Genomic DNA, 18,863 nt, shown 5'->3' with positions numbered 1-18,863 from the left:
TTATCCACCACTTTCCAGTCAACGTTAGCTTTCCACTTACTGATTCTCCTGATCGCGCACACACACCTGTCCCCACTGCTACAAAGATAATTGGGATTTGTAGGCATCACAGACTCAATCTGCCCTTACCCAGTGTAGGCACCAGGAGTGAAAACATATTTTGATCACCAATTTGGATGTGTTAATCCAGATCAGAAATACAGTTGGTTTAGTTCCCTGCCCACCTAATTCCATTTGACTTAAAGTGTCGCCAGCATCTGAAGACTGTTTTTCTCTTTCACCACCTCCAGTGTATCTCTGATGGCTTCCAAGACATTGTCTGTTGGTTACCTAACCTTGCTACGCAACCAGCAAGGTTATGTATCACCTTTTATGGATGGAGTGAGTGCACTTGTTCTAACAGGATCAGGCTCACAGGTTGCATTTAGTTGTTGCTTTGTAAACTAAAAATAGAGTTGAACTGCACAGGGTATAAGACTGATCCAAAATGAAACAGCACACTACAAAGCCTTGGGTTACCTGAAGAGGTGTTCTCCACTGTAGGCCTTTGGTGCTCAAAGCAATGTAGGAAGCAGAGACATAATGAGATGGGCTGCGCAGCATGTCTTGTCTTCACATGCATATATTGAGGCACTTCAGAAATACGCATTTTGGAAAGCATATTGATACACACTTGAATTCATGTTGAAGCAGAAAAATAAGTGGGTGGTTTGGGGTTTTTTGTTTACATATTGAGCAGGTAGTTAAGAGGTTAAATTATTTCACTTCAGCCTACATGGAAAGATGTTTGAAAGGGTCAAATACTACAATGGTTATTCATGTTCAGCTTGCTTTTCAGAGCTCCGATTCTTTGCAGCATGCGGAAGCATGGCAGAGCAGCATGGGATATTATTGCTTGGTAATCTGAAAGAATGAACATGGAAAACCATTTATGTTCAACCTACATGTGTTTATTTTCAGTAGACTACAGTACTTCTTTCTTATTTTTCTCTTTTATTCTCTTTCCCTCTCCTTATTTCTGTAATTGTGCTGATACATATTTTTGAGATGTTTTTCCACTCTTTCTTTACTTCATCTTCTGGTTTTGTTGTGCTTTCTTCCATGTTTTTTCATTTTCTTGACCACCCTGTGTTGCCGTCTCTTTTTATACATTCATCTGCATGTCCATCTTCTTTTCTGTTTTATTTTCCCTCCTCCCAACCTTCTTCCTTTTCACAGCATTGGAACACGGGAGATAGTCACCCAGAAGAACCTGAGTGGCTTGGTGCCCATCCGAGATTTCAGACTAGATCCCAGCCTCCTCTACTCTATTCCTTTACTAGCTCTCAGCCCCAATTTACTGATTGTGTGGCTGTTTCTGAGCATAGCATACCTGGTGGCCAGATTACGTTGCAAGTGAAGATAAGGTTAAAAAAAAAAAACAAACAAAAAAGTGCTTGAATGTGTATTGCCACTTGGTACCTGCTGGACAAAGGAATGTGTCATAGCATTGTCTGCCAAGAATTATTATTATGCCTTACAATTTACGTTTCTATTGTACTAAACTGTAAATATACATCAAATTATTTTATCAAAAAGAATTGTATTGAAACTTTAAATTATTGTTCTGCTTTCAGTGCTTGTAACATAGTCTGACATTGGCCTGTTACCTCGTTACTTTAGCCGGCCTGAAGATCTCTTACCAAATATAGTTTTGTGTTACTTGTTTCATGTATTCCAGAGAAAGGAACTCTGTCTGAAAAGAATTTGTATCTTTTTGTATATTTAAGGTGTATGCTAATCTTGCCTTTCATTTTTACAAGCTATGAAGAGAAAAATAAAAACACGGGTGGGGTTTATAAGAAATTGTAAGAAATTTATTTAAAGAAATAAATAAACAAATTTCTACCTTCATTTCAAAGCATAATATCCAAATTACATTGCTGAACAGTTTGTAGAGCCATAGTCTTGTTCCTTTCTCATGGTTAAGTATGTTCTAATAGACTAGTGTACCCACTCAGAAAACTTGCGGTGTGCTGCATGCAGAATTATTTCATTCTATTTGTAGATCTCCATTTTGTAATGTGTTAAAGACATAAAGAGAATGACTTGTGGTTAGGAAAAGGATGTAATTGGCATTAGCCTGCTAATGATCCATTATCTGTTTCAGGTGCTCTGTTACAGAACTTATTCTGAAACAGGGTCATTATCATTCTAGAAGTTAAAGATACTGGTCTTTAATATTTCAGGCAAGAAGAGGGAGATATCAGTTAGCTCCTTTAGTAGGTGGATTTGAGGTTTTCCTTTTGGCTTTGTTTTAATTACACTAGACTAAATATTACTGTTATTTCCATTTTTAAGTGTTGGACAGCTTTAATAAGTTATGATGTTGATAGTGACTTAGAGATAAACGAATGATGCTAAGTTAACATTTATTTAAGTGGTGAGACTAAAGCGGCTTACCTAGTTTAGTCACGCAGAATAATTGCAGATGAAATTTTATCATCATTTATATAGAACATCAAACTGGGAGAGGCCTGTTTAAACTGAAAAATTTTGTTGATGCAGTGGTCTGGCAGAGCTTGTCAATAGCAATAGCTGATCAAAAAACCTAACCTCATTTAATGTAGTTTCCTAAATTCATGAAGGGATTTACTTCGCTTGGTGCCTGAGATGACAGAAAATAGGGCTTCTGAGGAGGACCCTTCTAGTACTGTGATTTCTATTTTCTACTATAATTAACTCGCTCAAAAAACCTAAGTAGCTCTAGCTTTTATTATCAATTTTAATGGAATTTGAAAGCTTCTGAGAGAGTTAAGCTTAAAAAAACAAAAAAGCAGAGTTAGAATAAAAATTAGAATAAAATCCTAAATTTGGTGAATATTCTAACTTTAAAAAAGTATGTGGTTGTATTTGTGTCTTCATGAAATCAGACTGTACAGTACACTATCTTCTGGTATTTTTCCTCACTATTCTCACAATTTTGTTTTTAAAAGAAAAAAACAGATTTTTTTTTTTTATATACATATATATACACATTTGAGCATACATCCTATTATTTTTAGTTGCAATGAGTTTAGGTAGATCCTTACTGCTGATGAGATTTAAAATCATGGTATGATGATATTGGATATATTCATGTCCTGTGCTGATAACTAGCAGCACTGTGTCTCTGTACAAATCATTTCTTCTTTCTGATTAACACTGGTTCTTTTGCTATGGGTACCAAAATCTACCTTTTTACAAAGTAAATGAATGTCAGGTTGGACTGTGGCCTTGTTCTTGCAATGTGATGAGTGTCCTAGGTTCAATCTAACAAGATGTGAAAGTAACTTTAGTAGGCGTATCTCCACTGAACTCCCTGAGATTATTAATCTGTTTAAATAAAGTATGAAGGCTTTGCTCATGACTATCATTACGGTTGCAGTAAGACCACCCTTAAATTCATCTAGAATGAAAGCTTAGGCTTTTTGAAAACAATGTAGTTTTAAAAATTTTTTTCTTAAACTTTGGTGGGGACGAGTTTTCATCTTTTTTTCTTCTTTAACTTACTCTGTGCTTTCATTCAGATTTAAAATGTAATGCATACTGCTTACGTGCCTCCAGCAGAAGAAACATGGCACATGAAACGGTGTGTGAAATACATCTTTGTCACCGTCTCTGTGGCCCACCTGTGCCATGGAGTGACATGTGCAATAACCAGATGCAGTGGAATTAATTATGAACAGAATGATTCACTTTGGAGTGAAAATGCTCATTTGCTATCCCATATATGCTATTTAAACTTACTGTTTTTATTAGTGCTCTGAACTATAATTTGTGCAAATTTTTGATGAATCTATTTGACTGCAGCAGCCTTTGGGGGGGGGTGTCTGTGAAACACAAAAGAATGACATAAAAATAGTGTCATCACATATGATCCATTCTATAAAAGCCAGGTCACAGAATGTGCTGCAGAGGCAAATTTGAAACTTAAACTGTTTCTTAGAGCAAAAAGTTACAATGTTTTATGAAGTTAAACTAGGTGGTTGTCCTGGTTTAACCCCAGTCAGCAACTAAGCACCACGCAGACACTCACTCACTTCCCCCCACCCCAGTGGGATGGGGGAGAAAATCAGGAAAAGAAGTAAAACTCGTGGGTTGTGATAAGAACAGTTTAATAAAACAGAAAAGAAGAAACTAATAATGATAATAATAACACTAATAAAATGACAACAGTAATAATAAAAGGATTGGAATATACAAGTGATGCAGAATGCAATTGCTCACCACCTGCTGATTGACATCCAGTTAGTCCCTGAGTGGCAATCCCCCCACCCCCACTCCCCCCAGTTTATATACTGGGCATGACGTCACATGGTATGGAATACCCCTTTGGCCAGTTTGGGTCAGGTGCCCTGGCTGTGTCCCCTCCCAACTTCTTGTGCCGCTCCAGCCTTCTTGCTGGCTGGGCATGAGAAGCTGAAAAATCCTTGACTTTAGCCTAAACATTACTTAGCAACAACTGAAAACATCAGTGTTACCAACGTTCTTCTCATACCTAACTGAAAAACTGTACCAGCTACTAGGAAGACAATTAAGTCCATCCCAGCTGAAACCAGGACAGTGGTACATACAGAACACAGTTACAGTCAGTTTAATTAGCTAAAATTAGAAGAAGTGAGGTCAGTAAGAACAAGAGAGCTTTCAAACTGAACCAAAATCCAAACCTTCCTTTTGAATCAGATGACCACAGTTTACCTGGTAGATGCTGCAGCCATCTCCAAGACAGGAATAACGTGACATTTCCTCCATAAGATGGTGTACTGTACACTTTGCTGTGAAGTTCTAGTATTCATTGTTTAGGTTTTAGTTCTCTATTGGGGAAAGACATTCTCCTGCAAGCCGAAATTGATTTATAATATATATTTAAAAGATAGTGCTTCCTCTTTTTATGCCTGTTTTTGGATATAATCAAAGGAACTCTGAAGTAGATTCACAAGCGTACAGAAGCCTTATAACTGGAGTAGTTTTTTATTGTAGCACAGAACCTCTTTGTAATGTGGGGCAGTTGCACCAAAACATTGGGTAAAAATTAAATTCTGCACAGCTTTGTTTCATTGGGGTGATGACTGTCAACGCAGCCAATCTTTTTTGCACCCACACAAAGCTGCTATTTCATGATTAAGATTTTTTTTTTCAGACTATGTTGGTTTTCAAGTCAATTTATGCATGCAGAGATAACTGGAAAGTCATTATTTTTGTATCAGCTCTAATCTTTAAGTACATACTTATAATACTGACATACAGGGAACAACGGTATTACTTTAAAGCACTTACGGAAAGAACAGCAGTTTTTCTTTTTCAGCATAATATACTAATAAATTAGCAGAACTGCTTGTAAGCAATCTCTTGGGATCCCTTGTGCAATGAAGCGGCATGTGAACTCCACAACAGTGTACCCTGAAATACATGAAACCATCGTGAAAGAACGTTTTCAGTAGATGCACTGCTGCTTTTTAGAAATGCAAAACTAGCAATCAGACATAGCATGTGTCCATTCTGTGTGCTTCTTACTAGCATTGTATGATGAGTCATCATTTTTAATATTTGCGGTGGCAAATTAATTAAACGCTCATTAAATATAACCAACTTTTTGTTAATGCTATAAAATAACCAGTTCATTTCATCTTAGTTTAAGTCTTTTTTTTTTTTTCCTTTTTACTGCTGTCATTTTTTGTGCTTGTTTTTTTCCCCAGTGAGGGTTGTCGGCGAGAAAATACAATGAAGAATGTTGGATGTCGCAAGTATGCATTTAATTCCCTGCAACTGAAGGCTTTCCCAAAGTATTACAGGCCTCCAGAAGGAACTTATGGAAAAGTTGAAACATAAGCATACTATGTCCTTTAATTGCTGTTCCATTAAAACATGTGGATACACTCTAGATTAATACATGATTTTGTCATCCAGAAGAGATAAATAACCTTTTTGTACGTTTCGCTAGGTTATACAGAGCATGTTACTTACAGAATTGGAATCTATAGTAACAGTTATTCTGACACCTTAGCTTGAGAATAGTGTGATGACTCTCTGCCCGTTTAAATAGCCTTCAGTGTATGTAAGATGAACAGATATTGTGCTACTTAATAATTACCTATATGCAAATAGCAAGGTAACTCCTGGATGGGCAAGGACTCTAGGAACGGCATTTAGGCAGCTGTTTCACATAACAACTTTTTATACTGAGTTGACTTGAGATTGAGCTTTTCATAAACTTTTTAAAACTGAGAGTAAAATTCAGAAGTTGTAAATAAAAAGGGATTGGATCCTAGACAGTCTAATAACTGTAGAATGCATTGTTACAATCAAGAAACAGAAGTTTAAAAAAAAAATCAGCACAACAAAAGCCAGGAGTATAAATTGTTTTACTGTATATAGGATGCCATCTTCATATATGAAATTAACAATACATAAAAGGCCAGGCATATGAGGTCTAGTTTCTAGTTCTGTCCAAATAAAACAAATTCCTGTCATCTTCAACAAATAAGGACTTGGGCAGACAACTGATTTTAAAAAGTGTTTCGGAAACAATTATGCCTAAACATTAATGCCAGCAACAGTTCCCCCTGCCCTTCCCTACTATAAGGCAAGTGCAACAAGCAAGTTGCTAATGTTGTACATGACACGTTCACTATGTTCCATGGTATTCTATATTAATTAACACACTTTTACCAGTGGCTTTTTATATCACTTCTGGATTGTAAGCATTAGTATCCTGGGGGGGGTGTTACATTTTCTTGATTGAGGTTTGATTTTTTTTCCATCTCAATTTTGTACATCAATACAAAACTGCTCAAAGTGCCCAACACATCCTCGTTACTCCATAACCAAAATTGGTTTCTGTTTACCTTTGCATTTTACCTGGGTAGATGTTCAGAATCCTGGGGGGGAGGGGGGGGGAAGTATGACCATTTTCAGAGTATTTCTGAGGAAGGTAGCGATGGCCCATGTTGATAGAAAGGAACTGCTCATGTGCTACTGCTAATGCGTGAGAGCCTCACATGTGTTCTAGCTTATGACTAAGGTGCTCAGTTTGATAGCATTTAATAAAAAATGTTCAACATATCTCCTTGGAAATAATCTCCCGAGGAATGCCTCTGAAGCTAAGATACCTTTTTAAAAAGCAGCTCAACATTGATTTCCAAATTTTAACAGGATTAAGTCATCTCTAGCTAGCTTTGTTCAGCACACTGTGCCCTTTCCTTCCTGATTTCTAAGGATGCAAGTTTTAGAGTAGAAAAATCCGCTCAATTGTTCTTGTAAGAGGAGTAGCAACAGCCAGGTAAGTATATGGCTGTTTTCTGATTTCTTTCTCCCTCACTGATGTTTGTCTGTGCTGTCACTGCTCTATCAATCAGTCATGTTCATTCTGCTCCCATGTAGGTTTGGGGGTTACAGGTCTAGCAGTTTTTGCATTTTGCTTTTTGCAGTCAAACACTGAGCAGCATGTCACTAAGGTCAGAGAGTTCTGCTGAACTAGGTTGTTACCACTCTTTCAGTCTCTCTAGGATAACAAAACACTGAATTCTGTGCAAAATCAATGTGTTGTAGTACCTATCCTAGGTCTGAACGAGTCATCTACAGTAGAACAGTCCCTTGGAAACTTTACAAACCCTGTTCGCCAATTAATAAATTAGTGTTGATTTTATTGTATTGCTAATATGTAAACAAATGTATGGTGAAAAACTCTTCAATGGGATCTCTTTAGACATGTAATTCCATTAGTTCTGCTGAACCTTCAGTCCCTGGCCCATTATTAAATGCTACATTTATTTTTGTATAAACTATACTCTGTATCTCCCTTAGTTTTTATGAGTTGTTAATTTTATTTTGTATATTTCAAACATAGTTAATTATATTTTAAGTCCTGTATTGTTACACTAAAAATCTTCCAATGTTCAGCTTCAGACAAAAATAATAAGAGGTCTATTGTAACAATTAGCAGAGCCACTCTCTTAGAGTGTGGCCAACAATCATTAGATCTACCCTAGAGCTTAGCGATCCTTTATTTATTTTGTATACCAATGTAATCAGAAAAAGTTGCCGAATTTTGTATGTGCATGGATTTTGTTCACCTTTTTAAAGTGGTGGAATACCGGTCTCAAGTACTGCATTATTTTGTTTAAAATACTCTGATTTTAGTACGCTTACATGTCAAACATTGTTGTCCAGCTAACATTTTATATATATGCCATTGTCAGTACATGCACATCGACGGGCTTGTTTAAAGGGCGTAATGAACAGTAAGATCTCGAGGAGTTCATCAAAAAAGAAAAACTGTGAAACTTGAAATCCACATAGGATGCTTCACAAGGGTGGAGTAAGCTTTTCTGTTGCACAGGAGAGGCAAATTTAAAGGATTACTGTAAAATGAAGTTCTGTCTAATGTTCTTTTTTGAGTACCTTTTTTAAATTATAAAACATACAAAGGTAAAAAAAGAAAACTGTTGCCAAGTATGTTCTGTGTATGTTCTGTGAAAATACCTACAGCACAGTTGCCTTTTGTTTCATTTATACATGTAAAATTATTGTATAATACAACACTGTTTTGTCCCAACACAATTGTATTTGCCAAGCTTTGTGCATTGAAATATTTTTATTTATTTGGTTTTGGGCAGTATTAATATATCATAAACATATGGCTACTGTTTTATATATTCTAGTTCATCCAATCCATGTATGCTGTAAATGTGCTAGTCTTTAGGATGAAAACCAATAAAGAACTGACAAGAATAACAAATCGTGGCTTATTTTTAATGCATTTGTGGTAAATTAAAATAAACACTTTCAGGTTCCTTGGCTTGATATGCTTTATCTGTTGGAAAATAGATTGAGCTAAGTTGTGTATGGAGATACTTTACACAGATACGTGAGTTAGGAAGTAGTTTCTCCTAAACCCTGCTAAAGTACAGCTGCTATCAATTTTCTGTAGTTAAGTCAGGCACCAGTTTGTCCCACATGCTGTACATTCAGCAGCAACAGTTAAACAAGGAAGCAGTATGAGATTTTTAAATTTTACATACTTTCTCCATGAATCTTCTATAAGACCTTCCTGAGCTTCGTTCTCTGTTTTTCACTCTTCCTTTCATTAATAGAATTCCTTTGCTGCTGCTGCTTCCCCTTCAGCCAACTCATCCCTCCAGCAGCTTTAGTAGTTGTGCTACTTTTTCAGCAGGGATAGGTTGTCATTGTTGATTGTCATTTTGATTTCAGGTTAAATATAAATTTTATATAATAGTGTAACAGATAATGATCCAGAGCATTCTGATTTCTATAAAATACAAAGAACAGAACATAAAAATGTAATGCTACTGTCACTGGATGTTTGAGAACTGCCAAATACAATCTTATTTGCATGAAAGAGGACTGAGGGCCACAGGGGGGGCTTGATGAATTAGTTTTTCCTGTTACACAGAAAGGAAAACAGTACCAGGAAAAAACCCACACTGCTTTCATTCAAAATGTAGAAAGAGAAGATGCTTGACAGGTGGGAATTCCTAAATTGCAAATGCAAAATACATGTACATACATGTGTGTATATATGCATATCTGTATTTCAGAATTTTTAAATTGATCTCAAGAACTATCTACCAGTGTTCATTTTAATTTGAAAAGGTGAGGTGTTTAAAAGACGGTTGAAAGTTTAACGTCTTTAAAAGGCATTCTGAGCTCTTGGGGAAATAATTGCCACTTGTTTGAAGCTGATGTACCTGTCTCCATAACCCGGGTTGCCTGTGGAACTGTGGCTGTATGAAGGGCACACGCGTGTCCATGGGTTGTAAATGATGCTATGGGGAGCTGCTGGGAGCAGCAATGACTGTGTGCTTTGGTGTGGGACCAGAACCTGTTGCATCTCTTTGCCGTGACTTCTGCTGTACGACAGCCTTCAGGCAGGACTTGAAGCTCTGGTGCAGCTTTCTGTGTATGCGCAGCAACTGCACTTCAGAAAGGCTTACCTGATGTTGCAAATGTAACGTCTTAAAGTTTGAAACATGGACAAAAGAGAGGAAATTTTAATAGATGCAATACAAAAAATGCATGAGATGATAATAGAAAACCAAGAAGAGTACAACAAAAAAAATAGCAAAACACTTGTTTAAACCAGAAAGAGAGTCCTCATCAGAAGAATTTGTAGCTAATTTTGGTGACCAAGAGTAAGCTCTTTCAGTGTTTTTCAGTTTGCAAATTCCTAAACATTTCTAAGACCCACCTCAGAAATTTTCTATCTATATATTGTTGCCAACTGCATGTGGGTTTGTTTAAAATAGTTCTCCCTAAATGAATGACAAGACTTTCAGGCTATGAATGGGAAAGCTTAACTTGACAGTAACCTCCTTTTCTCACATTATTTTAAATGTCAGACAAACTTTCTGCTCCCAATTAATGAAATATTTTGCCCACTGCAACTGACTCCCTTCGGCACCACGACAGTGACATGTGGAGCTGTGTCCTACTTTATTCAGTAGTGTCCAATGTGATTGGTTGATGGCACGAAAACAGAGTTTATAAGAGCCTGGCGTCCCTGCCAAGCATCCCATTTCTTTCTTAACTCATGCCAATATTATGTTCCGTGTTGTTTGCCAGTCTGGTCCCATAATTTCTGATGTTTTCTATATTCTGCACAGACCTCAGCATCAAGTAGTTCTTATTTTTTGTGGTGGCTATTGTATTTGGGCATATACCCTAAGTATTCTGAATGTAAAGCTCTGCAAATCTGTACTTTACAGATTTTACAGCTTAAGGAACATACTGTACATCCCCTAATGTAATTTATTGTAAAGTTTTGGTCCTTGCCTTGAAAATACTTGAGATAATGTGCTGTTTATTACTTACGTGTATCATTTTGTACCTAACCCCACATCACTATGCTTGTTGAGTGTTCCGGAGGGAGCAGGGTGGAGAAACCTTCCCAATGTCTCCAACAGTAACAGCAGCTGTAACCCCAAGCTAGATCACTAGGCCTGGAGTCAGTCGCTGCCCATCAGGCTCGCTGAACATTTAGTTATTCATAAAGTTGAAAAGTTAAGAGAGATTACAACAGCCAATGGGAAAGGCATTACCTGGAATATGAACAGATTACACTGTGGCTGAAAAAAGTGATCTGGGGCGAGAATGGTTTTGTTTGCTTAGTGCTCCCATCAGGGTCATCAGAAATCTTTTGTGCTAAAACTACACAGGGATTCCTGGCAAAAACCTTTGGAAGGGAGTCTGGAAGTACGTCCCAATTGAATGGTGGGCGAAAAAGGGGGGAAGTTTTAGAGAATTCTCAATCTAATTTGAAATTAAGTTTTAATGACAAGGAATATAGAACTGGAATATAAAGCAGTTACTTATCCACAGGACCTCCAGATCAGCCCTGATTCTGGTAACTACGATGTGTGCTTAATTGCTTCAGTCTGCTACTTCACACAAGCCCATGAAGCTTTTTCAACATGCACATCAAAGCATCAATAAAAATGTTGCTGCTGCTGCCTGGGCCCTACGTGAGTTGTGCTTACGTACCAGTATGATGCAAGGAAAAACTGCTCAACTCGCAGGTTTTAAATGAAGTCGGGATGGGTGCGGTTTATCCGTGTATTCTGAAGCAGCCAGCAGTCAGTACGTAACGAGTAAATAACAAGAGTGATATTAACCGGGACCAAAGGCCTTTAAAACCATAACCCTTGGCAGTTTCTGCAGCAGGGAGGCCCGGCAGGTGTTTTATACCTCCCGAAGCCGGGGATGACCACAAGGCTGTTGCCGCACCCCGGCACTGCACACCCGAGCTGAAGAGAGCCGTTACCTGCCACCGGCCTTCCAGCCGCCCCCTCCCCGGCCCGCTCCGCCCGCTTCCACCCGCGTCAACCCCCCGCCAGCCTCGCACCCGGCGAGGCGCCGCTCCCGCCCCACAGCCGCCCCCCCCCGCGCGCGGCCGCCGGTTGGAGCGGGGCGGGGGGGGGCGCACGGCAGCCCCCTGCCCCGACGGCCGCCGCCTCGCGCGGCAGCGAGCCCTGCCCGCCCTGAGGGGAACGCTCTCCCCACACCCGCGGGGCTGACCCCGGTCCCGGGGCCGCTCCTAAGTCCCGGCCCGAGGAGGCCGAGGCCGGGCGGGGGAGGCAGTTACCTCAGGTGGGGTTGGCGGCGGGAGCCACCCGAAGGGACCGGCGCAAGCGGGAAGCAGAAGCGGGCGGGTCCGCCGGTGCCGGCCGGTCTGCGGAGCGGTAATAAATACCCCGCTCGGCCGCGGTGGCGGCTGGTAGAGGCAGTGAGGGGCAGCGGCGGCGGCGGCCGTCTCCCTTTCGGGGAGGGACACCACCAGCCAGGGCGGCCGCTGTGGAAGGTGCAGCCTGGCCGGTCCCTTCGGCCGGTGGTGTAGAGCCTCCCCACACGTACGTGCTACTCCAAATTATCGTTCCTCATAAGCCAGGGCTGCTCGTCAGTGTGGGCTAGCCCCAGCCTGCGGCCTCTCTTTTAGAAGTGCGCTAGTAATGTAGTATTCTTTAATCCAACAGGATTGAGAATCCTGTTGTAGTATTTGTTGGATCCTGCACTTAAATGAAGCTTCCTAAAAATTTTATTCAGGTAACTGCTTATCGTTTAGATTTCTATTGACTTGGCATATTGGCGAGACTTGCAATTTCCACGTTGAAGTAGAGGCAAGTTGATCTCTAGAGTTCTTAAAATAGTGTAGCAATAAAACGTTTATATGAAGATAGCTAAGTGCTTTTAATATTTGACTACAAATTGCTTAAATTGTAGCCATGTCTTGAAATACTGCTGTTTGCGGTGAAAGACCTGAAAAGCGAGGTTGAAATAATTTACTCTTTTTTTGGTATTTCAAGATGTTTATTAAATTGCCACTGATTGATGTTGGTATTGGGCAGGTGGTGGCTCTGGCACCTGACATTGAAATCCTGGAGATCACCTGTTGCTATAGAAATGCTCTGTTTGAAAATGTCTGTAAAAGTGCCCTTCACGTTGCAGGTTTGTGACAAACATGAGGTGATCTAGCCTAGATGTGCAAGACATCTGTCAGGTCTTGAATAGTGTTTGTTAGGAATAATAGGGTACAGTCATTCTGATTTTTTTTTTTCTATAAATTCTTTCTGACCTCAGAACTCTCTGATTCAGGGTTATTCCTGCACCATTTTGTTCCTCTGACCATGAGATTTTATTGCATATTCTTCATGTTGTGTTTTGACCAAATTTCCCATGAGCTTGACAGGCCTTTCAGTTACAGCACATGAAGTTACATTTTCAATCAACTTTAAGTTGTACGAGACAGTGGGTATTCCTTGAAATGCTGTAGCAATAACCACAACTTCATGGTCTATAGGCAAATGGCTGACGATGAGTATCTTTCACTTTTCTCCGTTCCTTGCCAGATTTAGAATACTTTCATGAAACTTCTAGATCTTCCAAAAAAGTGAAATAAGGCTTTACAATATCTCTGTGGGAGTAGTCTCTAGGAGTGGATAAATCTGCAACACCACTGTGAGACATGGCTCATTGCAGGAGCTAGAATAAAGCTTATTGAGAAATACCAGCCAGTAGAAGTGCTTAATTACTGAGTTGAAGTATGGCAGTGCTACTAAAAACCGCAGCTGGCTTATTTTCCTCAGTCCCAGCCCCTTTCCTCTAAGAAGGCTCATCAGCACAGCAGTAATTCGGAAAGTGCAGGCGTACTCCCTCATCTGCCAGAGGGGCAGTGGGCACCTCAGCGTTTGTGGGAGGCCAGCGTGCAGGAGCAGCCTATGGTGGGGTGCAGCGCACAGCAGCACAGTGCAGCTGACTGGCAGCCACTTCTCGAGGCACTGGCTGAATTTCCAAGTCACCGTGAAAAGCGGCACCCCCTTAGTTGTCTTTTTCCATGGCAGCGGTATCAGGGGCTGCCTGCAGAGCTGATCCCAGGAGCTGATGCAAAGAGAAGGTGTGGGATTTGTTTTCCACCTGTGTCAGGCTAATGTGACTCAGGTCCAGGTGTTTGTACCTCTGCACTTGAGAACACTTGTCTTAAGATGCTCTGCAAAGTGCAGGGAAATGAGATCAGGTGTTACGAAGGGGAAGAGGAAGGTATGTGAAAGGAGGATGGAAGATTTGTTTGTCCTGCCTTCTTCCCTCATGAGCAAAAAAGGAAAATGGACAATGTTTGTTTTTTACTATGTGTATCTAAATCGGTTCTCTACTGTAACGTGGGCTGACTCAGCACATAAAATCCACATTGCAGCCTCGGCTGTGTATGCTGGTTCTGCAGGGAGTTACACATTACAGATTCTGGCTCCACTGCTGCCATCAGCAAAGCTTTGCAAGCACCACTTTGACTAAATCTACAAAGGATGCTTGACACCCATAGCTTGCCTAACTTGGAGGTATCTTTGTTGCCTGATGTGGTGTTGAGCTTCTTGAGGCTTTCTATATTGGGAATTACTAATGAGGAAGTTTATCATTGAGACTTGCCTCGGCCTGGGCTTCCTTCTCCCACCCCAGTGCTGGGAGAAGAGACAGGGCTTTGTACCTCTAGCCTCGCAGGCACAGCCACAGCCTTACCTAGCTGCATTTGTCACACCCAATTAAGTAACAGAGCTTGTGGACAAGGTCCTCATTTGCTGCCTGCACCCTCTGCTCTCTGTTGCTTTGCAGCCACAACGAACCCAGTCACCAGCATGCACCGCTCTTCCCCTTCAGATCCTTGTTGCAGCTCCACTGCGCAGGCTGGTTGCACAGGATGCTGGAAACTGAGCTCTTCTTTTTCTCTTCTGTGCCTCTCTCCCTTTCCCCCAGTCATCCTTGGAAGACAACTCCAAAAGCACCAGATGGCTTTTTCAGTGCATGAGTTGTTAGCCAGCGTAGCCCTTTCCAGTAAGGCAGTGAAGTGCTGCTGGTTTAGGTTGTGGGAACTCGGTGGGGATTTTGCTGAGTGGAGAGATGGGAAAGTAATTTCTCATCTCGTCAGGAGGGATTGTCAGTAGGGCAGGCAGGCTGAGTGCCATGGGGCATTTCCAGGTGCAAACTCTTTCCTGGAGTGAACTTAACCTAGGTTAGCCACCTGTTTTTCACGGTTTGGGGTGAATGCAAGAAGCAGCCTCTTGTTTGTAATTCCATGGGCCAAATGTTCCCCAGGTACAGGGTTCTTGCGGTTAGGCTTACATTTCATAAGCAGTGCCATTCTGCTGGTGTTTTGTCTGCTCCAGGAATGCTCACACTGCTGGGGATCCCCAGGTGCCAGAGAAGTGCTCATTTTCTGGGTCCTGCTTGGGCTTGGGCAGACACAGACGTAGTTCTAGGTGTCTTGAGAATTACTTAATTAAACAGGCAGTTGACAGGTAAGATTGGGCAGCCAGCTATGTTTGACACTTACCAACCTAAATTAGGAACCTCAAAAAATCTGTACTTTGTGATAGGAAAAACCAGCCCAGCCTCATGTCCTGTCTTCGACAGTGGCTTCTACCTTATAACTGTGAAAGGACAGAATAAACTATAGCATGGAATTTCTGAGTGTATTTGTACAATTTGTTTACAACTTGCATTTTTGGAAGTGTCTGTGTCAGAAGTGCTAGCTCTGAATCGATTTATATAGTGCCGTTATGGTGCTTTCCATTGTGCCACATTGTCTCTATTTCCCCTTCTCTGGGTATTCATTTCTTTGTTTCTTTTTGGGCTCTCATCATTTGAGTCCTCAGAGAATGAGGATTATGAGGTTTATGCAGGTTGTGCATGGAGTACTTGAATTAAGGTATAATACGAGTTTGTCTTTATGATGGAGGTAGTTAACTAGAAAGTTGATGGCTTGTCAACAAACTTTAGCTGGGGTTTTTTTTTGCATTTTACTGATCCGTTCCTGTCTCCTGTCAGACTATGGATCCAGATAGACAGTAATCTGATCATTATTCTTGTTTTCATATCGTAAATCAAGATTGATAGGTATTTAAAGAATACAGAACTGTTGAATAGTGTTACTAAAAAAGTGGGCAGCTTTTCCAAGGAAAGGAAAAATGGTCCCACCACTTACTTTACCAACCTGATGAAAGATTCGGTGGCAGCCCAAAGCCTGTACTCGCAGAGATTGAGAATGACCGTGTGAGGGCATGCAGGGGTAGTTCAGGGTCATCCACAGTATTAATACTCAAGTGCCACTTCAGTGTCTTGCAGATGCAGGGCACTGTGTTGGTGATGTTGGTTGGTTGTCGAAGAGCTAAGCTGGGAGTCAGGGCTAAAACAGGGTAGAAAAGTGGTACTTAGAAGGGCGGAAGCTTTGAAGGTGCTTAGACCTAGGGTGGGTTTTGCTTTAAAACATTTGCTCTTTTCTTTCATCAGTATTTATTCATGAATCTTGATATGTAGGTGACCTATGGTGATCCGAGTTCTGCACAGGAGAGGCATGGGGCTCTTCTGGATCTCAGTAAGAAAGGCACAACATCACACAGTGTAATAACATAGCCGTTTTTGTAAGGTAGAATAAAAAAAGGAATATAGATAGTGAGTAAATCTCATGTCCCATCACGTGCTGGGAACCCTGCTTTCGTGCAGCATTGGACAGACCCCAGATGGATTCCCACAGCAGGCTGTGCAGACCCCATCCCTGGGAAGGTTCAGTCCCCTCCTGCACCATGGTGCTTTTTGTCTTGCGTAAGGAACAAACCCATCTATCTCCTCCTGACAGGTAGGAGTGTCCTGTCCTCTCTTTCACGATGATCACCAGAGCACAGCACGGGCAGGCACGGGGCATTCCGGCATGTCCCCTTACAGTGCTGCATACATGGGGTTGTACAGCGGTTACTCGTGGTAACGTACTGGCTTCTCAAGCCTGAAGTAGGAGGCCCAGCAGTGAGGGCATGGCTTGCCCAAGATCACTGACTCCTCGAATACAACCTGTTCCGCAAGGCTCCCGATACAATGTGGAAGAGGGCAGGGCTGTAGCAGGGCTTTGATACTGAAACTAGTTAGTGGGACAGAATGAACAGTAAGAACTGAAATACTCAAAGGGGAGGGAATGCAGAGCCCTGGAAAAAAGCTCTGCAAAGGTCTTTCACAATGATAAATTGGACTGAAAGACTGAGGGGGAGGGTGGAAATCAATGTGTTGGGGATTTGAACAAAAATGCAAAATAACTGCATAAAATTCCTCAAGTAGGGGTATAGAAATGAGTTATAAAAAAGTTCTGTGCACATTGGAGGAACTGAGTACCTTGAACATGTACACAACATCACAGGTTAAAAGGATTCAGTATTGGGGAAATAATTTTGTTAGATGAGCAGATATAGAAGAAAATATACTGAAAGCACGTAGAAGAAGAAAGAAAGAAAGAAAAGTGGTTCATTTGTTGATAGTTTGATGAAAGATATATTAAAATAAATGTAGGAAATAAATAGTTTAATTGCATTAGACTTGTCTGGCATGTTGCGATACTATGCTTGTAGAGAAGCAAAAGCCTGATATGACTAACAGGGTGGACTTTCACTATTGAACTTCAAGAATTTCCAGTTACTCTTGGTTTAGGATTTTTGGCAACTGCCTGTTGGAGAATGATAGTTGTATAGACTGGCAGTGGGGAAAGTAATGTTAATTTTCCCAATGTACAACTTGTTAAAGCAAAATGCTACTATTATAGCTGAGATATTGTTTTTAAAGGTTTTGGGAAAAATCAGAGAGGAAATTTTAAGGCCAGCTGGCTCCACTGTGATGACCCGAATGCTGTCTGTAGCCACAGAGGGGTGCTGTTTATCTAAATAGCAGGTCTCTTATTATTCACTGTGCAGAGAAAGGAAATTGCATTACTCAAATGTATTGAGTTAGGGAAAGTGTTTTCAGTTTGCTGATTTAATCAGAATTCCTGAAAGCCTACAGGGATTTTTTTCCCATGAGTTAATATTGCTGTATAGACCAAATCAGTGACTTTTCACAAGGAGGCTCCATTTAAAAACAAAGCCAGCACAGTTAAATACTGTTCATTTTCTGAAGCTCTCTTGTGCTGAACCTGCTGACTTCAGCAATATTCAGTTTTTATTGTTCTAATAACTGCATCATATGGATTTTTGCATGCAGTTGATCAATGCGAGGGCACTAAGTTAGCACACAGTGTGCCTCATTCTCATTCCACATACCTGGAACCATGGGTTCAACTCGTGACCAGTGCCCAAGTTTGACATTTGCACATCTGAAATTAAGCTCTGCGTAATAGTGAGACATTCGGTGTGCCACTTGTAGCATGGATGTTTGCTTTCTGTTTGAACTGTGATGAGTTATCCTTTTGGAGCATTTCTTTAGACTGTTGAATTCAGCTGCTTCAAAGAAAGGAACCCTCTTTTATCCCACCTTTCCTCCCTCCCTTCCTCACACATACATGAAATCTGAATTTGTCACTAACTTTCTAAATGTATCTATCTATCTGAACTGTTTTAGTCATTGTGTCTTTTTTTTTTCACCCATAGTATTTCAAAGTATTAAGATATTCCATGCTGCCATGGCCTTTGCTTAGTTTAACTGAAGCATGAAGGCATTATTGATGTTTTCTTAAGCTCTTTTTATTTTTACACCCCACTGCTCCCTTGAATTGGAGGCCAAGTCTTCAGCCACAGAATAGAATTTGACAGGCAGGCAAATGTGACCAAGGTCTGGCAGTTAGACCTGCACCAGAAGCTCATAGGAAGAAGCTTCTGTGTTGCTGGTTTGGAACGAGACAGAAGTGAATATTCCTTGAAATTACTGTTGTCCGAAAAGACTCCTAGTTTATACAGCACAACAGGAAATTCCCTGCGAGGCATATGCTGAGTCATACCTGTTTAATGCAGAGTGTTGTGTAGTTTTTAGGGACTTTTTCTTCATTCTTTGTCGCCAAACGCTTCAGTGTTGGCAGAATTTTGCTGGTA

The 18,863-nt window shown here is 40.7% G+C and overlaps 1 protein-coding gene and 1 long non-coding RNA gene across 17 annotated transcripts in view; one reads left to right on the top strand and one right to left on the bottom strand.

Annotated features, from left to right (window-relative positions):
- INPP4A (inositol polyphosphate-4-phosphatase type I A) overlaps positions 1-8,758 on the top strand; it is a 130,409-nt gene extending 121,651 nt beyond the window's left edge. For 7 of the 16 annotated variants that reach the window (XM_052773563.1, XM_052773560.1, XM_052773564.1 and 4 more), the window contains one exon: positions 5,718-8,758. In XM_052773563.1, the coding sequence (XP_052629523.1) occupies positions 5,718-5,850 (133 nt within the window). In that variant the 3' untranslated portion in view covers positions 5,851-8,758. Of the gene's footprint in view, positions 1-1,218; positions 4,194-5,717 lie in introns of those variants that run through there. The other 9 variants (XM_052773558.1, XM_052773557.1, XM_052773562.1 and 6 more) reach the window with 6 other exon arrangements.
- On the bottom strand, positions 5,326-12,205 carry LOC128135082 (uncharacterized). The gene is made up of 3 exons (XR_008232927.1): positions 12,122-12,205; positions 9,042-9,289; positions 5,326-5,421 (listed from the first exon to the last, which is right to left on the bottom strand). It is a non-coding gene; the product is annotated as an uncharacterized LOC128135082 (long non-coding RNA).
- Between the last annotated feature and the right edge of the window lie 6,658 nt (positions 12,206-18,863).

The sequence above is a fragment of the Harpia harpyja genome, chromosome 22 (assembly GCF_026419915.1).
Source record: "Harpia harpyja isolate bHarHar1 chromosome 22, bHarHar1 primary haplotype, whole genome shotgun sequence".
Lineage (NCBI taxonomy): Eukaryota > Metazoa > Chordata > Aves > Accipitriformes > Accipitridae > Harpia > Harpia harpyja.
This window is presented reverse-complemented; position numbering and strand designations above follow the sequence as displayed.